This window comes from Candoia aspera, chromosome 1 (assembly GCF_035149785.1).
Source record: "Candoia aspera isolate rCanAsp1 chromosome 1, rCanAsp1.hap2, whole genome shotgun sequence".
NCBI classification, from domain to species: Eukaryota; Metazoa; Chordata; class Lepidosauria; order Squamata; family Boidae; genus Candoia; species Candoia aspera.
The window spans coordinates 229,674,230-229,696,917 of NC_086153.1; the positions used below are offsets into that span (position 1 = coordinate 229,674,230).

The 22,688-nt window shown below is 43.4% G+C and overlaps 1 protein-coding gene across 1 annotated transcript in view; it reads left to right on the top strand.

Annotated features, from left to right (window-relative positions):
• The window catches only part of CLCF1 (cardiotrophin like cytokine factor 1), a 52,115-nt gene extending 43,399 nt beyond the window's left edge, over positions 1 to 8,716 (top strand). Inside the window, exon 3 of the mRNA XM_063289022.1 lies at positions 7,945 to 8,716. Coding sequence (XP_063145092.1) covers positions 7,945 to 8,427 — 483 coding nt within the window. The 3' untranslated portion in view covers positions 8,428 to 8,716. The remainder of the gene's footprint in view (positions 1 to 7,944) is intronic.
• The last annotated feature ends 13,972 nt before the right edge of the window (positions 8,717 to 22,688 follow it).

Genomic DNA, 22,688 nt, shown 5'->3' on the forward strand with positions numbered 1-22,688 from the left:
TGATCAACAGAAGCAAATTCAGCCTATAGCCAACTCTCTGGGCCTCCACTGTGCCTATATTCAGCTTGGCTGCTTTCCAAGCAGAAAATGTATAAATGTGTGGAGAGGTGGGGTATGTGTATGTGTGTGAATGTGTGTGTGTGAAAAAGAGAGAGAGAGAGAGAAAATGGGGTCAAAATGATGATCATAACCTTTTCTTCTTCTTTTCCTGTCTTAGTACAGGGATTGAAAAACTACAGTCTGATAAAATCCAGGGCAGTGGAAATGTATTATTTATTGACAAAACTGTCCCCAATTAAATATTGATATTGTAATACTTGTCACCAAAGGTACAATTATTTATCATTTATAGCAACTAGAATGGAAAAAGATACATTTGATTAGTACTGGTATACGTACTAATCCTATAGCACGTGCATATTGCCACATCTAATGAAGGCGCAATCAATATGGGAATTTATTTTGCCAACCCCAGCTAATGGTGTATTCCCATGTTGTCCACATGGAATGCGGAAGATGCTAGTGTCTTCAAAATATATAGTTGTGTGCACAGAGATACTACACAATTTTCCAAATTCAGGTGATATTTACGTATGAAACCTGTTACATTAGATCCACAGAGAGCCAGGTTTCAGACAACACTTATTTTCAGTGGGTGAAATTATATAAGTAAAGATATGGCAATAACAGCCAGTTCTTCACTTGCAATGTGTACTTGGCTTCATACTGAACTCACACTTGCAAACCTGTCCTCCCTTTGTAAAAGACGGTAAACCTTTTAAAAATAATGACATTTACATCATAGGATAGAAATTAAAGATTCCTTGGAAGTCATCTTGTCCCAAACTTTGCTTAACGCAAGATCAACTGTTATACTTTCCTCCTTGTGCTTAAAAAAAGCCTAGCCCATAGATGCTGATTTCCAGAACAATTTCCAGAGCTAGACAGAAAAAAACCCCCTACACTTATTTTTACTAAATACTAAAACTAATTGTAACATGCACAATGTTCTATATATAAAAAACCCTGCACTTATTTTTGCTAAATATTAAAACTATTTGTAACATGTACAATGTTATTTCAAATGGGCAGCTGTTCCATTTAAGTAATTTCCACTTCTGTTAGGCTTCCATAATTTTCATAGTGCTTTGCAGTTTCTGAGAGCCCAGGTATCTGCTACTGCTACAAATCACGATGAAAAGAAAATGATGGAATGTGTATTGTGATGTCATGAAGGAATTCCTGGCCTTTTGTACTCGCATTCTAACATCGGATGCAGGTATATCAGTTGCAGGGCTTGTACTGTGACATCATGACATGCATTTCATCACATTCACCTTCTTGCCCCACCCCCACCTGCAGTACCTGTATCTTAAGGTCTATCAGATAGTGCAGTTCAATTCTGTGAGTGTTCACTTTTAAACACTATCCCCAGTCCATCTTAATTGTCAAGAAAGCAATTAAGGCCTTTAGGCCAGACAGACTAAGATTTTAATAAAGCAAAATAAAAACTGCTTTCCAAACCTGGTGCTTTCCAAACCTGCTGGACTATGACTCTCATCATCTCATCAGAATTGCTTACTGAACAGCTGTCCATATAAATTTAATAAATAAATAAATATCCCCTAACAACATGGCTGGGGGCTGATGGGACTTGTAGTCAACACATCTGGAGACTAGCAGGTTGGGAAAGGATGTGTAATAGGAAACCAAAATGAAAATAAAGAAATGGAAGAGCCATGGTAAGTCAAGTGAAGATTAGGAAAGGCACTGTAGTGGCTTGAGGGAGAATGCTGAGAGCAATAAGTGCAGGAATTGGAAAAGCCTAACAGAAGTGGAAATTACTTCAATGGAACGTCAGCCCATTTGATATAACCTTGTACATGTTACAAATAGTTTTAGTGTTTAGCAAAAATAAGTGTAGGGTTTTTTATATATATAACATTATACATGTTACAATTAGTTTTAGTATTTAGTAAAAATAAGTGTAGGGCTTTTTTTTTCTGTCTAGCTCTGGAAATTGTTCTGGAAATGAGCATCTATGGGCTAGGCTTTTTTTAAGCACAATGAGGAATGTATAACAGTTGATCTTGTGTATTGTTGTTGTTGTTTATTCGTTTAGTCGCTTCTGACTCTTCGTGACTTTGTGGACCAGCCCACACCAGAGCTTCCTGTCGGTCGTCAACACCCCCAGCTCCCCCAGGGACGAGTCCGTCACCTCTAGAATATCATCCATCCATCTTGCCCTTGGTCGGCCCCTCTTCCTTTTGCCCTCCACTCTCCCTAGCATCAGCACCTTCTCCAGGCTGTCCTGTCTTCTCATTATGTGGCCAAAGTATTTCAGTTTTGCCTTGAATATCATTCCCTCAAGTGAGCAGTCTGGCTTTATTTCCTGGAGGATGGACTGGTTTGATCTTCTTGCAGTCCAAGGCACTCTCAGAATTTTCCTCCAACACCACAGTTCAAAAGCATCCATCTTCCTTCTCTCAGCCTTCCTTATGGTCCAGCTCTCGCAGCCATATGTTGCTACTGGGAATACCATTGCTTTAACTACGCAGACCTTTGTTGTCAGCGTGATGTCTCTGCTCTTAACTATTTTATCGAGATTTGTCATTGCTCTTCTCCCAAGGATTAAACGTCTTCTGATTTCCTGACTGCAGTCAGCATCTGCAGTAATCTTTGCACCTAGAAATACAAAGTCTTTCACTGCTTCCACGTTTTCTCTCTCTCTTTGCCAGTTATCAATCAAGCTGGTTGCCATAATCTTGGTTTTTTTGAGGTTTAGCTGCAAGCCAGCTTTTGCACTTTCCTCTTTCACCTTCATCATAAGGCTCCTGAGTTCCTCTTCGCTTTCAGCCATCAAAGTGGTATCATCTGCATATCTGAGATTGTTAATGTTTCTTCCAGTGATTTTAACCCCAGCCTTGGATTCCTCAAGCCCAGCACATCGCATGATGTGTTCTGCGCACAGGTAGGGTGAGAGTATACAGCCCTGCCGTACTCCTTTCCTAATCTTAAACCAGTGCATTGTTCCGTGGTCTGTTCTTACCATTGCCACTTGGTCATTATACAGATTCCTCAGGAGGCATACAAGATGACTTGGTATCCCCATACCACTAAGAACTTGCCACAATTTGTTATGGTCCACACAGTCAAAGGCTTTAGAATAGTCAATAAAACAGAAATAGATGTTTTTCTGAAACTCCCTGGCTTTTTCCATTATCCAGCGGATATTGGCAATTTGGTTTCTAGTTCCTCTGCCTTTTCTAAACCCAGCTTGTACATCTGTCAATTCTCACTCCATGAATTGCTGAAGTCTACCTTGCAGGATCTTGAGCATTACCTTACTGGCATGTGAAATGAGTGCCACAGTTTGATAGTTTGAACATCCTTTACTGTTTCCCTTTTTCGGTATGGGGATATAAGTTGATTTTTTCCAGTCTGATGGCCATTCTTGTGTTTTCCAAATTTGCTGGCATATAGCATGCATTACCTTGACAGCATCACCTCGCAAGATTTTGAACAATTCAGCTGGGATACCATCGTCTCCTGCTGCCTTGTTATTAGCAATGCTTCTCAAGGCCCATTCAACCTCACTCTTCAGGATGTCTGGCTCTAACTCACTGACCACACCGTCAAAGCTATCCCTGATATTGTTATCTTTCCTATACAGGTCTTCGATATATTCTTGCCACCTTTTCTTGATCTCTTCTTCTTCTGTTAGGTCCTTGCCATCTTTGTTTTTGATCATACCCATTTTTGCCTGGAATTTACCTCCGATGTTTCTAATTTTCTGGAAGAGATCTCTTGTCCTTCCTATTCTATTGTCTTCTTCCACTTCTGCGCATTGCTTGTTTAAAAATAATTCCTTATCTCTTCTGGCTAACCTCTGGAATTTTGCATTTAATTGGGCATATCTCCCCCTATCACTGTTGCCTTTTGCTTTCCTTCTTTCTTGGGCTACTTCTAGTGTCTCAGCAGACAGCCATTTTGCCTTCTTGGTTTTCTCTTTCTTTGGGATGTATTTTGTTGCCGCCTCCTGAACAATGTTGCGAACTTCTGTCCAGAGTTCTTCCGGGACCCTATCTACTAAGTCCAATCCCTTAAATCTATTCTTCACCTCCACTGCATATTCCTTAGGAATATTAGGGAGCTCATATCTAGCTGATCTGTGGGTCTTCCCTAATCTCTTTAGTCTGATCCTAAATTGTGCAAGAAGAAGTTCGTGATCTGAACTACAGTCAGCTCCAGGATGTAGTCGATCTGATTTCGGTGTTGTCCATCTGGTGAAGTCCATGTATAAAGCCCTCTCTTAGGTTGCTGGAAGAGAGTGTTTGTTATGCAGAGTGAGTTGTCTTGGCAAAATTCTATCAGCCTATGTCCTGCTTCGTTTTGTTCACCCAGGCCATGCTTACCTGTAATTCCAGGTGTCATTTGATTGCCCACCTTAGCATTCCAGTCTCCTGTGATGAAAATAATGTCTCTTTTAGGTGTGTTGTCCAATAGGTGCTGCGGATCCTCATAGAACTGCTCTACTTCAGCTTCTTCAGCATCTGTGGTTGGGGTGTATATTTGGATCACTGTGATGTTAGATGGCTTGCCCTGAATTCGAATTGAGATCATCCTATCGTTTTTTGGATTGTATCCAAGCACTGCTTTAGCCACTTTACTATTAATTATGAAGGCTACGCTTTTCCTGAGATTTCCTCTGGGGAGGGGAGCAGAGGCAAAGCCTACAGCCCATCCGCTGAACTGACCTGAACTTGAATTGTGCTAGTACTACCACTCCTCTCTTGATGCGAGTCATAAGTCAACTGAGGGAGCCAGTTCAGGAGTCTAAAAGAAGAGGAACTCAGACAGTGACAAAGGGATGATCCTGATGGTCAAGGAGGCTGTGCTGATGCCTTGGGAGGACTGCCCAGGCTACCCACCTTAAGTAGGTCGGCCTTCATAATGCTTAATGGTTGTCAACCAAGCAGAAGGGGAAAACAAAGCAAAACAACCCAAAGGTACCCAGGCAAAGTGCTCGCTAGTCACAAGCTCTCTGCTCTGAGCTTGCCAGGGGAGGAAAACAATTGGGCAGGCCGTCATGCTGGCAGCTTTTGGAGGGATGTTACAAACTTTTTGCCAAGAGGTTTCTGTGGAAGCAAAGCTACTTCCAAAGACTGCCATAGAAGCTATGGGTAGAGAGAGCTTTTCAGGTGGCCAGGAGAAAGGGAAGGAAGCACCAGTCGAACCCAAATGTCTTACCCACCACGCAAGCCTCCTAGAAGCTGTGAAGGTGTGTGGTTTAAGTGCACTAAATCTCTGCCATGGCCTTTCCTTGCTTGTCCTCTGGGCAATGATTGTGGGAGGAGCAGGGAATGGAGTCTGTGGTTAGCATGGGCTTGATTAAGTGCCAAAAGGTACCTGCCTTTTCCCAAGACATGCTGAAGAAAGTTGTTGTCTAGCCAGGGTTGGACCAGGTCTCTTTGCAAACCCTTTGTTATTTTTTTTCCTAAGATCGAAGCAGAGGAGAGCAAGTTCCAGCATCCACTCAGGCTCCCTGCAAAGGTTGGGCTGCCTCTCTGCTTGGCCCCCAGGGGGATGTGGTGCTGTGCTGGGCACTTAGAAGGAGAAGGGGCAGCAGCACAGCCCTGCTATGGGTGCCTAGCAAAGCCAGCTCAGAAGCACCAGGCACTGAGCATGAGGCAGCCCCCCACCAGGCAGAGAGCTGTGTGGGAGGAGGGATGACGCCCCCCTACACTTGCAGGAAGCCAAAGCTGACTACATGGGTCCCACTAGCCCATCCTTCTGCTCCTTAGCTTCCTCCCATCCCTTACCTGCTCAGAAACTGGTGGTTGTTGAGCACAATGGAGTCTCAGAAGTCTTTATGAGAAAGTTCCTGTGTTTAAATTTCTAAGAGTTGATAAGCACTCTGCTGGATCAGGCCAAAAATCAATCTTCAGTATTGTCTAGTTTCACAGAAAAGCTCAAAAGAAACAGTATGTGAGGGCAACAACTCTTCTTTATTGCTGATCATGGCAATTGGAATCTATAGTATGTTGCCTTTGAATCTGGAGGTGATATACAGGTAATCCTTGTTTAGCAACCACAATTGGGACTGGCAACTTGGTTGTTAAGCGAAGCAGTTGCTAAGTAAAACCACAACTGTGCTTATGATCTTACTTCAGCTTTCCTTTGCTTTATAGACTTGTGAAGATTGTAAATGTGAGGATTGGTCTCAAAGTTACTTTTTATCACCTTAACTGCAAATCATTGCTAAATGAGGCAGTCACTAAATGAGGACTACCTGTATAACTATCAAGACTAGTGGCCACTGATAGCCTGATCCTCCACAATTTTATCTAGATCCCTTCTACACAAAATTAGATCTAATTGAGTGGCCACCACTGCATCTGTTGGCAGATGGGTTCTTCAGTGTTCTAAACAGCTTTTGGATCTTCTCCATTAAATTATCCAATCCCAAATAAATGATGAGATGTAGAGAAGCATTTTGTTTTTTAAGGTTCATACACATTTTCAATCTGAGCATTTTGTGTGTGTGTGTAACAAGTGAGTTGACATTGAATTTTGCGCTGTCTTTCTCCCTCTGCCTGGGCACACAGTCTTGCAGCGAATGGCACAACAGCTGAGATCAATGAACGGGCTTAGCAGTAATTGGCTCATTGTCCTTATATGAAAGCTGAAAGTATCATGGAAAAGATGGAAAAGGAAAGCCTTTGACAGATGCAGGGCCATATCACTTCATTTCTTAAACAAGCATTGTATCTTCCAATAACCTCCCAAGTGCACCATCTTTCCTTCCTTATTCTTTTTCCCTACAAAGCCCCCATTCTTAAATATTTTATTTATTTATTATTCAAATTTAATTACTGCCCAGCTCCTTTCCCCACCTTCTCCTGCTGGTCTCATGGTGATGGCCACGTCTCAGCCTGCCTGTTAGCTGATCTCTGCTACTGCTACAATGTTGTTTGGGGAGCCTCTACTTGCCCTGGGGCAACAGAGAGGAAATTAATTTGTCTCCTGAGCTTGTCAGATTCTTCACACACCCGCAGGGTTTGACACACCTCCCTTCCGCTTGGTGCTTCACCCACCCACTCACCCCACTGCCTGGGCAATCCTGCTGCCTGCGGGACACCACTGTTGGCAGGGGGTGGGGAATCCCAGGAACACAGCCCAGCGGGGCAGGCAGGTGTGAATAAAGCCAGCGTGTGCCTGTGTTTGTAGCAGAATGATCAGCCAGGAAGCAAGGATCTTTCAAAGATAGAAACTTACCAGCTGCAGTTGCAGTATGGAAGTGCAAGGAATGCAACCAGGTAAAAGTAAGGTCTTTGCCAAGTCAGTGGATCGAGGGACATTTTGCCCATCATGCCTAGGGATGGGTTGGTCAGCAGGCATGGGTAGGCCACAGTATGCACAGATGTATATCCTCTTGCATTTTGCACTGTGAATCGCAAATGGTCTTTCCCACAACCAAGCTAAGGTTTTATCCACCCCTCCATCAGCAAAAAACCCTACTGGTTGCTCCCACCGCTAATCCCTAGTCCACTTCTCTTATCTGTGTTCCTGGGTACTGCCAGACATCTGATCTCCCTCTAAGGTAATGGATGACAAGGACTGACAGATTCTGCACACCTTGAGGCTGTTGGAATAAGGGGGAGTATTTTAACACCAGAACAGCTAAAGAAAATTGCAGCTTTCCCACTGGTGGACTGAGGATCAGATGAAGCAACCTCAGGGGGTCACAGCAGAAAAAAGATATTGTTTGCTTTGTGGTTAAGTGCAAGTGGGCACATGTCCTGTGTTCCCATAGAGTTACACCTCCTTGTCTCGCTGTGTAGGAGAGGGAGGAGGTGTTTGTAGAGATGGTGGGTGGAAAGAACTGTGAAGTGAGTATTCCTGTACAAGTGAGTTTAACACTTCCTTGTCTTTTCCCCTCAGCTCAACTATTTGGGGCCACCTTTCAATGAGCCGGACTTTGACCCTCCCCGGATAATTGGGGTAGAAGCTGTGCCAAGTGCCACCGTAGACATTCAGGAATGGCACAGCTTGAATGACAATGCCCGGCTAGCAGCTAATTACCAGGCCTACAGCCATCTGCTCTGCTACCTGAGGACCATGGATGGCACAGCTCCAACTGCCTTGCCAAGTCTGCGCCACAGCCTAGCCCACTTCCGGGCTAGCCTGCAAGGGCTGCTGGGCTCAATTGCGGGCATCATGGCTTCCCTGGGCTATTCACTTCCAACTCCAGGGCCCCCTGTAGAGCTGACCCCACCCAGCCACTTCCTGCGCAAGATGGATGACTTCTGGCTGCTCAAAGAGCTACAGATCTGGCTGTGGCGCTCAGCCAAAGACTTCAACCGGCTGCGCAAAAGAGTGCCTCCTTCTGCTGTCATGCTGCATCTCGAGGCCAGAGGCTTTTGATCCCTGCCATCGCCATTGTCTCTGCCTTCACCTCATTCACTGACATTATTCATACCTGCCGCTCAAGGACTAGCACTTCTGAAAGACTCCAAATCTGCTGCCCTCTCCCAGCCCCTCCTCAACATTGCCCTCCTCCTTCCTTGCTTTCTTGGTGCTGCATTGCTCTCTGTTCCTAAGCTGTGCCTCTGGGTGAGCAGATTCACATCTGTACACCCTGTTTCTTCTCATCTCTTTCTCCTCCACCTTCTTGTACAATATTAACATTATATCCTCCTCCCCCTCCTCCTCCCCCCCCATAGGGGGCCATTCATTTTCCAGAAGGAGAGGAAGAGCTCTTTCCCCTCCTGCCTCCATGATGAGCAATAAAGCCCTGGCTGCAGGGCAGCCAACATCTGGCAGCCTCCACCGTTGATGCTCCACTTGCATTAAACTGCACTCCCTCAATGGCTGGATTCCTCTGCATTCTCCTTGCTCTCTTTAAGGGGCTGTGCCAATTGGAAGCTTCCAAAGGGCATTTATGGATCAGGCAGTTACACGGGAAGCATCTCTCCAGTCAGGTTGTGCAGTATGCCCAGGCTGGACCTTCTGCTGGACCTTAATTCTAGAGGCCGTCTTCACCAGAAGGGGCAAACTGGACTCTGAACCAGACATGAGGGGCTTGGTTTAGTGCAAACACGTGAAAGCCTTTCTTTCCCCTCTGTGGTTAGGTAAGATCACTCATTCACTATTGCCATGTGCAGACCTACCCATAGTAGGATAATTGTCTAAGCCAGCTCCAGTAGTGGCCACCACTTGTCTGTACCATTCACTCCATAAGACAGGATTGGTGGAGCTCTGTGGTTTACACTGTCACCAGCAAAGCAGGAATTTCCCAGATGTGGTCCCATCTGCCATTCTTTCTCTCCATCTTTGCCCACCCCTCCCTCCTCCTGTCAGGTTGTTATTCTAAGTTGGTCTATATTAATATTTATTTATTTTCAGATGTTATTTATTAGATTGTATTTATTGCAGAATTTCTATTCTTGTATTAATAAATAAAATGCTTTCTCCAGGAGTGGCATTGGCTTCATTTTATCTAAACCCAGCATGCACTGGGCTGGTTCCTGTCACATTTAGGATCAAACCTATAATTTGTGTTTATGTGAATGCTGTATGAAAACAAGGGGTAATAGTTTTTTTTTTTGCAGTAGAGTTTTATGGTATCTTTTATAATGATTTAAGTTTTTATCAACTAGGCCTAAACCAGCCTTACCCATCCTGATGTTCTCAAAGTATTTTGGAGCTGAAACTCCAGAATTAAGAATATAAACCCATAACAGCATAAATCAGGCCAAGGCCCATCTTAATCCAGCATTTTGTTTTTCACAGTGGCTAACCAGATGATCACACATCTCTCTCCTCCTGTGGCTTCTGTAACTGGTACTTGGGGCATGCTGCCTCCAGTCTGAAGATAGCACAGAATCTCAAGGCTAATAACCCTTGACAGGCCTGTCTGCCATGAATTCTTTAAAACCCTTTTTAAAGCTCTCCAAGCTGGGAGCCATCAACATACCTCATAGTAATGAATTCCATGGCTCATGAGCAGTGTGAAGAAGTACTTGGTTTTGTCTAAATCTCCTTTCATTCAGCTTTACTAGATGGCCCCTGTTCCCAGGGTTTTGAGAGAGGGAGAAGAACTTTTCCATGTCTATTTTCTCCATATCAAACATTATTTTCTATACCTCAACTGTGTTCCCACAGTTTCCTTTTTTCTGTCCTAGTGTTTTAGCCCTTTTTTTCCATAGGGAAGGTATTCAAGCCCAGTAATCTGGTTGCCCTTGTCTATATCTTTTTTCCAAGAACTGCCATAGATTTTTATAAAGGCATGATGATGTTGGCCATTCTCAGTCCCTTTTCCAATGATTCCCTAACAAGGAATTTGCCTTTTTCACAGCTGCCACACACTGAGTGGACATTTGGTTGCTGAATGGGCAGAGATTGGACCTGCCCAACTCCTATTAGCCACTTTAGATCACTGTGGGCTCACCCCATTCCCTCCAGTTACTGGAAACTGCCCTCTGGGGCAGGTTTTTATGCCAGCTCCTTCTTTGTACAGGTTTAGCATTCATTTGAAGGAGTGCTAGAAAGTTGATTTAAAGCTAGAAAGGCAGCCAGATTCTGCCAGCTGCTTGTAGTTAATTCTGTCACAATTGGGTAAATTCTGCTAATGGGGGAATCTGCATGGCCATAATTGTTATTTCTTTTAATTAATTCTGAGGATTCAGTGGTGATGAGTTTATGGTCTAATTATTTGGTATCTTGACATTCATTCAGTCAGTCAGTCAGTCAGTCAGTCATTCATACAATTTATATAGCTGCCCATCTCACCACAGTGACTCTAGGTGGCTTACAAAAAATTAAAACCAAAAGAACAAAACACATTTTAAACTATATACAGAGAAACCATAATGTTCCACATGCCTGGAGTTGAAAGAAAGGAAAAATGTCCCATTTCAGTCACTAAGACAACAACTTACAACTAACTTAGCCAAAATGCTTGTGGGAATATCCAGGTCTTGAATGCCATATGAAAGGCCAACAGGTTCAAGGCCAACCAGATCTCAGAGGGAATGCTGTCTCACAGAGCAGGTGCAGCAACAGATAAGCCACGACTCCTATATCTCACAAGATGGCACTGTTTTAACATACGGGGTCTGGAGCATGTAAACTCTGCTGGCTTTGGTGAAATGAGCAAAAATAGGTGGTCCCACCAAGACACTGGCCCTGTGCCATGTATGACTGTACAGGTCAGTGCTTCTCAACCTTGGCAACTTGAAGGTGTGTTCCAAAATTCCCCAGCCAGCCATGCCTGTCTTTCTATAAATTAAATCTGTTATTCTATGTCCTATATTTTGAGATGCTGGAGAACGTTGTGATCTTCTGTGTGACATCTGCTCGGTTATTTGAAGGGTCTGATTACAATGCTCCCCTTCTCTTCCCAAAGCTAAATATTCCCAATTCCTTCAATCTGCTTTCATGAGATCTCATTTCTGGTCCCCTGATCTATGCTTGTCATCCCTCTCTGTTCCTGTCTGAATCCTTCTTATGGTGCAGGCCTAGGACACAATATTCAAGGTGGAATCTGATCAGTGCAGAATGAAGTAAAATTCTTCCTTCCAAGGATATGGCAATTGCAGTCTCAAATTACGCTTCCTGTTTTGGGGGCCATATCACACTGCTGACTCATCTTCACTTTGTCAACTCATACTGGATTTTTCAAACCCTAAGGTTCCATGAGAACTTGATGGAATTCCATGAGAGTTTAAGGGCAATTTTTTAAAAAAATCGCTCAAACAATTTTCTATTAATAGAGCTTTGTCTCCTGATCAGGGGTTCTAGGATACAGATAGATAGATGAGAGGGAGGGAGGGAGGGAGGGAGGATAGATACATTCTGTAGCTTGAAAAAGTTTGAAATCTCCTGAACTACTATTCCAAGACTAACCCTATTCCTGCCAGGTAGGTCACGTAATATACCTGTGCATTTGATTTCTGTTTCCTAAGTGAAGAACTTTGCATTTCTCTTTTTTTAAACATTTCATTCTGTTATTTTTTAGGCCATTTCTTTGACTTATCAACATGGTTTTGCTTTTAATGTCTGTGCCTTCAAGGGTATTGGCTATTTTGTATCACCTGCATTCCCTTCACCTCTTCATCCAAGCCATTAATAGAAATGATGACTTATACCAGGCCCAGGGCAGCACTTTGCAGTGCCCATCCCTTGCTCTTTGATGAGGACTCATTGATGAGCTCTTCTGGAGTACAGTGTGATTGTGATGTGATTGGGCTTGCTTTTGCCATTTCCCATTTTTGAGGTTTTACTCACAGACAGCTTCCCCTTCAGGGTTCTTCATTTCCTTTGTTTGTGCCAAGCATATCTTAAGAGATTTTTCCAAGGTAAGGTCTTATTTCATGCAATAAAGTTTTCTGGATTGTATTGTCTCTGGTACCACAATAATTCTATCCTCGTTGAGAGATTCTGTAGGTAAAACTGTTAAGCACTGTGTGATTCTTTGGGGATATAAGAACCACATAGTGCTCGACAATTTCACTTTTACCATGCTTAGATTTTCAAATGTCTCATTCTTTCTTGGTAAGCAGTAATTTTCAAATTTTGCCATCACAGCCCTCAACATTAACATTTCATAATTTGTATATCGAACATAACTAAAAACCTCAAGTGTGTCTTCTCCAACAACATGCAACAAGAGAGATAATTTGTAACCACATTTGTTCTCAGCCCACATAGTATCAAGTTACAGTTGAATGCTTTGCCTGAATTTCCTCCAGGACTCCCTAGTAGTCTAAGGTTTTGAAGGAAGGAGTAGTTTCAAAACCTCCTTGTTTAACTTGTTCCACAAAGAAGTGGCAGTTCTTGTAAACACACTTGGGCTTTCCTGTGAAACCCTGGAGCCTTTTCTATTGGATGTGATACATTACAAGGAAGAAGATATATTTCTATCATGCCTCTCCTGTTCTGTGCTTTGGACCATGTGTACTTACCTGAGTTTCAGACAATGAAAACCTCAGGAACAACAGAGAACATGTCTTTATTTTAAAGTAAGTATTAGTCAACTGAGGAAATATACAACCAAGCCGGTTCCACAAAGAACAAATTCCTTCCCCCTTCTGCTGTTCCAGAGCTCCTTTCCTTCTTTCAAGGAAACCTCATGAATCACTTATACACAGACACCTTGTTTTAACAGACTAATTGGGAGGGAGGGAGATCCATTATGCATGAATGGCCATTGAATCAGGAAGTATGACACTGTGGTGGTTTGTTATGCAAATGATTTCATTTATGTCCATTGTGCCGTGCCATCTTTAGGTAAATTGCAGAAATATAATTGACATTTTGTAAAAGACAGGAAGTTGTTCTGGGCATGTCCATGCAAAGCCTGTTGCATAGAAGTCTGGTAAATCAAGGTTTCACTGGTTGATTCGAAGTCCTAATATTAAGATCCATACTGAAGGTCCATATTAAATTGCCTAAATATCACAATGCAGACATATCCTGAAACTGTAAATGGATGGATGAGGGAATGAATAAACAGCTGGCTGGATGGATCATAGATAGGATTACAGACATCCCACCTAGAAGCTTTCTGTATTCATTACAAGGACACCATTATACTTTTTCACTTGTTACCAGGATCTTTTCTGATGCCATCTCTCTGTGTGTATATGCTTATGTATATACAGAGATACAGAGATTTCAGGGAAACGGGGCAAGATTCTGAGGATAAATTTTGAGACATTAACATGTTATCTGCTTTGTTTTGAAGGACATGAGGATTTGTGGCTGCCTCTCTTCATTGCCCAGAGAATGGGTGATATCAGAGATCAGGACTTTGAGCATTGCCCACATTGTTACATACTCATTGGGGCAGGTAGAGGGCTCAGTCTGACTCCTAGATCACATCCGGCTCTCTTCTCCTTTTGGAAATTTCTTATTAGCTCTGATTAAATCATACTTCCCTTGTATTTCAAAAAAATCATTTGTGAGGGCCTCGCAATTTTTGCAATGCAGCACAAGAAAAATTGTTCAATTTTTACTGAGAAAATAAAAAGGATTGGAATCTTTGGCATGCATATCTCACATACATATTCATATTTCCTTCTTACAAGCAGTATTCAGCCACAGAGTCATACAGAGCACTAGTCCATTATACTTGGTTTGTAATTAGCATGTTGCGTGAACTCAGTTATTATGGTATGTAGACTGTATAGGCTTAGAATATTATATGAATCTAGCCAAATGTGATTTACTCAAGAAATCACAGTTAAATCATTGCTTAGAACAATGAACAGACCAGGTGAATCTTTGTAGCATACTGAGATGGCTAAAGGTAGAATACATTGGAGGAATAACCTGTGCTCTGTGACAGGCTGTGGAGGGTTAATGATAAGGAAGGGACTGTATGTACAAAATTAAGGCTTCATTTTTAGTTCCTATTTACTCTGCTCCACCTCTGTTTCTACATGATGACTCATACTTCCTGAAGACAATTTACAAGTAACTCAACAACATCACAAAGATGAACTAAGAAACCCTACCAGGAATCTGCAAACTAAAATTTGAATTTGGCTATTTGCATATCAAACCGCCCACCTGTACAGAACTGTAATACTAGAAGAACTTAATTTTTAAAGCAAAGGTTGGTCAGTAAAATGAGCACCTAGCTTGCTGGGGAAGGTGATGACTGGGGAAGGCAATGGCAAACCACCCCACTATAGTCTGCCAAGAAAACATCGCAAAAGTGGCGTCCCCCCAGAGGGTCAGACATGACTCAGTGCTTGCACAGGGGACCTTTCATCTTTTTTTTCACTTACTTAGTACAAAGATAAGCTTCATAGGTCCCATATCTGAACACCTGACCTTTGCTGTTCCAAATGCAATATTCATTACCAAAAGCTGAACATCTTGAAATGTAAAGCTAAAGTGAAATCTTGCATTTCAGTGTAACAGTATCATTGGAGGAAAATTAGTGTTAGGTACACTAAGGATTTTCCTGATAAATGGAGTGGGAATATTCATATTTGCCTCCATTTTTATTCAATGAAATGCATGCCCTATCCTTTTCTGGGCTGCTTCCATAATTCAAAAAGAAAATAGGTGTTTTTTTTTTAATAATTGTAAATGTAAAAATAATAAAATTAAATAGCCAGCAGGGGGGAAAAGTAACTCTTAGAGGAGTCTTACTATGGTTAAATATTCTAAGCCCAGGGATGAGAGAGGAAGGGGGGCGGGGTATGGTATTTTGATCAGTTCTGAAAAGAAGTAAAATTTCTGGATGCTTATTCCAGAATGGGGAAGCCTTCTCTTACAAACCAGAAGTGGGAATAATTTAGAAGTTGGTTGGCAGATCCCTTTCAAGAAGAGTTCCCCAATAACAGATATCTGGGATAGGCTGCCAGTGAGATTCAGCCACCTCACACTAGCCTGTGCAGCCATGGACATACTGGTTTGACCAAAGACTTCTTCCTTCTGCTCAGCTCTAGGGGAACTGGAAAGAAAGGTCCTGTGGAACTTGGTGCCCAAAGGCCCAGGACTTAACAGACCTCACGTCATTCTGGACAGAGAACAGGTGGTTATGTAGTCTTGCACATCAATAAGATTCCTTTCTAAAACCATAAAGCCAAATCTTTAAATGTAAAAAAAAAAGGCTTAAAGGGAAAATGGAAATATTGGAGTGGGGGGAGGAAATGCAACAGCTAAATAAAATCAATACAGTGAACTCCATCACCTGCTTGCCTGAGAGGATGGATTTCAGAACATGTTTGCAGATCATTGCAGAAAGAGTAGTAAGAGAGAAATCATCTGGCCCTTCTGCCTGAATGTTGACAAGCAAGCCTCCATGCTGACTCTAATGCTGCTTTAGAGCTTATTCTGAGTTAGGGTGCTATTGCTTTCCCCAGTTATGAACAGTAATTGATCCCTGGTGTCCTGGGTCTAGAGAGCAAATCAGGAATTATTCATGGCTAAACCTACTTTCTTAATGACTTAGTAAAGGCTCTGTCTGGTTTTCATCAATTATGCCATTGTATAAATGAAATTACATGGGAGAAGTTGTTCTGGTAATCAAAAGATGAATTCTGTTTATTTGGGCCCTCCAGCATGGGGTGAATTTATCAGATTGCCACCCAAATCTAGGAGCTTGCCCCACTTTCTTTCCAATTGCCAACCACCTCATGAAGGGCCTCTAAAGCTAATATGAGCAGTCATGTTGGAAAATGACTCATGGGATCTGGTGGTTAGGATGCAATAAAGGATTTTAAGGAACCCAAATCAATTTTTCCTTACCAGTGTAAGGACATTATGATCAGATAACAGAAAACTATGCATGCCAATCAGTGATTTTCAAATCTAGTGTGGCTGTGCATGGAAGAACTGTCTCCAATTCAATCCAACCAAGGCCAAGTGGCTGTGGATGTTAGGGTCACCTAGATCCGAGAATATTTCATCTTTAACCTTAGATGGGGTAACAGTTCCCCATTCAAGAGTGGTGCACAATTTGGGGTTCATTCTGGAATCAGAGCTCCTGCTCAATGAGCAAGTAGCAACTGTGGCCAGGAAGTTCTTTGTATAGCTTCATCTGGTGTCCCAGTTGCACCCCTTCCTAGATCAGGAGGACCTTCAGACAGTCACTCATGCCCTGATCACCTGACAGCTTGACTACTGCAACATACTCTACATAAGGCTGCCCTTAAAAATCACCTGGAACCTCCACCTGGTCCAGAATGCAGTGGCCCCGACAATGATGGGCATGTCTTGGTATGCCCATGTAGCACCTCTGATTCATGAGCTTCACTGGTTGCCAGATTCAAGATCCTGGTTATTACTTATAAAGTCCTAGATGGCATATGGCCTGGTTACTTGGGGGACTGCCTGTCTCCCATAGTGTCTGCCCGTTGATTCAATTTGCATGGTTGGTGAGCTCTGGGTTCCCTCAGTTAAACAATACCATCTATTGGGACCATGGAAGTGCACCTTCTCTGTAGCAGCACCTGCCCTTTGGAATGAGGTTCCCCCTGAGATCCAGATGGCTCCTACTCTGCTATTGTTTAGAAGGGCCATGAAGACCTGGCTCTTTGCCCAGGCCTTTGGTGAGGGTGAGTGAAGCCCCATTTTGGGTTTTATGGGCTGGTTTCTGCTCCTGTCCAGTTTTGCTACCTTGCTACCTTTTATTCTTATTCTTGCTCATCATCGTATTGTTTTTTAATGTTTTTTTATTTGTGAATCACCCAGATTCATTGGGAATCAGGTAGGAAGGAGAAGGAGAAGGAGGAGTTCCCATCCAAAGTGTTCCTGTCATTTATCTATAATGCAGCTCTTGTTCATCCAGTGCTATCAAGACAAGAAGGCTGGTTTCTATCAGGTAAAGAAGTAAAGCTGGAAGCCACTTTCCTATATGAAATACAGACTGAAAATATTACAGCAAGCAGTACAAAGAGCACATAAATAAGGAATTATTATGCCCTCTTTCCTGGACAAGAATTGCCTGTTAGAGGAGTCATGCCTTTGGCTAAGAAGGGGACTGGGTCAAAAGGCTGAAGAATGTGAACAAATATTAGAGACAGGCTTTGTAATTCTTTCCTAAAACCAGCTGATTGCAGTTCTGTTTTTCTGAGTCAAGGGCTAAGGATGTGGACTTGGCTTAGTAAAGTGGGTCAGGCCCCCAGTGCTGTTCCATAAAGCAAGGCTCTCATGGCTGAAGCTCAGTCTCAGGAAACGCATTAGTCACTGTTACAGGCTAAGGATAAAAGGCAGGCGGGAGAAAAGTTGAGGGTGAAATAGGGGTTGGGAGGGCAGTAGGGGTGGGATGGGGAGGATGCATTGAATGTTGTCCAACTTGCTCCATGCGCCTTTCTCTTGAGTCCTGCTTGCTCTTTGAGGGTTGGGGGAGAGAATGAGGGGCGATGACTCAAGCTGTATTGGATTCCTGATCACAAAGTTCAGTCTGGGGCAGGGCCTGAGGTTGGCGCCTCCTGCCATCTGCCTTTGTCTCATGGACTCCCTTGTCCTGGAAACCAGCTGACTTGGTTCTGATTCCCAGCAGAGGACAAGGCCTAGGATGGGCTGTCTGGGGCCATGGCCAAGAATGGGAGGAGAGCACAAAATAGGCCAGGCAACAACCTTGAATTAACCACAGTTGTTTCATCACCACCCTTCATCCTCTGCCATCTGCCCTCTTATTGTTCATTGGCTGGCACATAGCAATGCAAAATCATGGCCATTTAGAGGACAATTTTCACAGCAATTCTAATTAGACATGTTCTGTGCGAGTGTGCTTGTATGAAAGAAAGAGCGAGAGAGATTGCAGCAGTTGACTCCAACCTTTCATTTTCAGAGCCTGAAGAAAAAGGAAAATGCCAGGGAAAGGCACTGTTCATGATCTTAGTAAATGGTATGAACTGAGAAATCAACCCAGCTTCACTTTGCCTTAGAATAAAGGTGAACAACCTGAGGAGATACTGTACATGTGGCCCTTGATAACCTTGAACAAGGCATTCCAAGGTGCCTCATCAAATTGCAGCTTTTAATGGGACAGAAGGAGGAAAGTGTCAAAAACATGCCTGGAGAGTTAATCATATGAGCGGCATTTAATTTTAATTAAAATGTTTAAAGGATGAATAAAATTTAGTTTATGTCCTCCTGGTGAGTATGGCTCCCAGGTTGGTGAGCCTTGGTCTGGAAGGGTTGTGCATCCTGCACTAAGTATCAGAAACATGGTTTGGGGAGAAGCATTAACTTATGTCCCTACAGTATCATGATCCAGCCCCAACTGGAATCAAGTAATATTTGACATTTTAAAGTTGTACGAGATTACAGGTTGTTGCTTCAAATCCTATACTGTCCTTGAAAGGAGGAAAAACATTCATATAGTGTGAGAGCTCATCCTGACAAGGTCAGAAGCCAACAGTCCCACTACTAGACCAGACCACTGCAGTAACAAGGAACAGGTCAAAATATTTCTTCCCACAAAGAAGTGGCAGGCCTTGAACCTGTGGCCCCATGGGAGAAAGATCATTCAACCAATCAAACAAACAAACAAACAATAGCAACTTTAAAGATGAGGGTATCAGTGCAATCTTTGGTCCACTTAGAAGTCAACCCTAGAGTTCAGTAAGACTTATTTCACATGCTACAGAAAACATCTGTATGTCTGTATACCTATATTTCTTTATCTACAGCAAGAAAAAGCTACTAGACTGCCTAAATTGTAAATAAGCTCCAGTGATTTTCTGATCCTTTTCCATGTGTATGCTGAGGTAGACAAATTACTGGGTTAACTTCTAACTTGTATAGTAATTTTCATGAATTTCTTCAATAAAGCCAATCACTAAGTTTTCATGGGGGTAAAAGTGACATCTGGTGGTGAGAGGCGGTAGGGCTGGTATCCAGTGACAGAAAATATTTTTCCTCCTCTTACAGTGAGTTTTGGTATCCTCTAGAAGTTCTCTTACTGATTTCCCCACTTAGTAAGAAGCTTTTTAGGATTTTGCAGTCTCTAATAAAGTTATCCAAACTATTTGTCTTGTTGTTACTGGATTGATACTCTTCCTCTTGCAGGTCAGCTACTTCTTGTTTGTAGTAATACTGACCAATTTCTGGAGTTTTAAAATGAAATGCCCAATTTGGAACTGGCAATTCTTGACACTTAAAGAATAAGCTGTCACTGGTACCTGGGAACAGACAAGATTTAAAACTGCATAGGTCATAAAGGGTTGGGCAATTTAAAAATCAACATGTTTACCCAAACAGGAACTCGACCTATTTAAAAGGACATTCTAGCTGTTGTTTTTTTATTATTTTTAATGGTTCTTTTCATGCAATGGGAATTGCTGTGACCTCTCAATGAAATCTCTGATGATTCTCTAACATCATTTTGCAGGAGTGAGCTGTCACATCTGATGTTAAACGCTTCTGGTTTGTGGAAAGCAGAACGAGTGAGAGAGTCCTTCCTTGGCCCAGGTGCTACCCTGTAACAGGGAACAAAGCGAGCACAAACAAACCCTTTATATATTTATTTATTGGTTGATTGATTGATTGATTGATTGATCAAATTTAGCCACCGCCCATCTCTCCCAAAAGAGGGACTTCGGGCGGTTTACAATAAAATCAAGCGCAATATATAAACATTAAAATCTCATAAAACAGTTATAATAAAACACAGTAAATAAATAGAATCCAAGAAAATTATAAAATCCAGGCTGGTGGGAGGGACTCTAGGGTGCGAGCCACCCCCAAGAATGGTTATTCACTTTCCCGTCCCAGGCAAGATGGCAGAACCAGGTCTTCAGGGCCTTCCGGAAGGTCAGGAGTGAGGGGGCCTGCCTCACCTCTGGGGGCAAGATATTCCAGAAGGCGGAGGCCACTACAGAGAAGGCCCATTTCCTGGACCCTGCCAAATGAAATTCTCTTATGGACGGGGTCTGCAACATGCCCTCTCTGGATGATCGGGTGGGGCGGGCTGATGTAATGGGGATGAGACGGTCCCTCAGGTAACCTGGCCCCATGCCAGGTAGGGCTTTAAAGGTAATAACCAACACCTTGAATTGGACCCAGAAGCAAACTGGCACCCACTGCAGCTCATGCAGCAATGGTGTTACATGTGCCCTTCTAGGGGCACCAAAAATAGCCTGCGCAGTTGCATTCTGGACCAGCTGAAGCTTCCGGATACCCTTCAAGTATATATGCTGGGAAACAGAGGCCTGCTCTACAAATGCAGCAGAATTAAGTTGTAGAGGCTAGGACTGTGTTACTTCAGAGGGCAGTGGGGAAGATCATGTTTTAAAATATGCTTCTGAGTTTAAAACCAACAACAGTAACAGTACCTCTTGAAGTGTAGCCATGCAAAAAGGAAAACAGCAGGATAAGCCTGCTTCATTTTGAATATGTACTACTTTTCTAGTCATAAAGATTTGGCTTTGCATGTTACCAGATGTGACAGCATCTAGCTGACCTTGGATGACCTTGAAAAAAGCAAGGCAAGGTCAGATCAGGTTATTACTACTTAGATGGGTGAAAGTAGGAAACCACAGGGCTGTAAGCTAGACCAGGAAATAAAGCAAACAAAAAAATGGAAGAAGGAAATAGCAAGTCACTTCCATGGTACTGCCAAGCAAATCCCATGGAAGTGGATATGTAGTCTCCAGGGGATGAGCTTGACTCAGGGGCATCTTTATGTGTTACCTTTGTTTATGATATGGAGAAACTGCCCACCAGAATTCACACTAGCTCAGTGTTTCTCTTCCTTGGCAATTTTAAGATGTGTGGACTTCAACTCCCAGAATTCCCCAGTCAACATCCTGGGCTGCCTGCTATAAAAGATCCCTCCTCCTCTTCCTCCTCCTCCTCCTCAGTAAAATGCATACTTCGAGTTTCTGACTATTTAAAACAGATGCAGCAAAGAATAAAATACTGACCATTTCTCTGAGGTCTTTTTCTTCTTTTAACTGGGTGAACTTGTTGAAAGTTCTGCCAAATTTCCTCTTCTTTTAACCCAAATGTAAAACAGTTGTTCTACCAGTCCTCAAAAGACCCATCCATAGAAGGGGAAGCAACTGGCATTGGCTCTCCTGGCTGGGAGGATGGGGGGAAAGGAAGCAGGCAAATCTTCCAGTTGGGGGCCGGGTTAACCGCAGTCTGGGCAGCACTGGATAGGGGCCAAAGTGGATGAAGACATTGACATTCAGAAAAGGATTTCTTAAACCAGCTTCGCTCTAAGTTGGACTCCAAGCGTGGAATGGAGTCTGGGGAGATACCTGGGGAGCGTACTTACCCAGTTATCTGGGAACAGTTTGATCCTGTTGGACCCGTGGAAGTGGACAAGATCCTCTGGACTGTAAATGCCACCACCTGTCAATTTGACCCGTGTCCCTCCTGGCTGGTGAAGGCAGCTCAGGAGGTGATGTGTGGTTGGGCCCAGTCAATGATAAATACATCCTTGGGGGAGGGGTGTTTCCGGCGGCCTTTAAGGAGGCATTGGTACACCCCCTCCTCAAGAAACCATCGCTGGACCCTACCATGCTGGATAATTTTCATCCAGTCTCCCACCTCCCCTTTACGGGGAAGGTGGTTGAGAAGGTGGTGGCACTGCAGCTCCAGAGGATCCTGGAGGAAGTAGATTATCTAGACCCCTTTCAGTCAGGTTTCAGGCCCAGATATGGGACAGAAACTGCATTGGTCACACTTATGGATGATCTCTGGTGGAAGCAGGATGGAGGCAGTGCATCCATCCTTGTTCTCCTTGACCTCTCAGCGGCTTTTGATACCATCGACCATGGTATCCTTTTGGGTCGGCTCAGGGAGTTGGGGGTGGGCGGCATAGTGTTATGCTGGTTCACCTCCTTCCTTCAGGGCCGTCCCAGTTGGTGTTAATAGGTGAGGAGAGATCGGGCTCACAGCCCCTCCTTTGTGGGGTGCCGCAGGGGTCGGTACTGTCTCCTCTCCTTTTTAACATCTACATGAAACCGCTGGGGGAGATAATCCGTCTCCACGGGATGAGGTATCATCAATATGCTGATGATACTCAGTTATACATCTCCATCCTGGGGGAAGTAAGTGATGCTGTGACCGCCCTCTCCAGGTGCCTGGGGGCTGTGGGGGCCTGGATGGGGGACAACAAGCTTCAGCTGAACCCTGGTAAGACGGAGTGGCTGTGGGTTAACGGCCCCTCTGCTCCAAGGATCTTGCCATCTTTAGTCTTGGATGGGGTT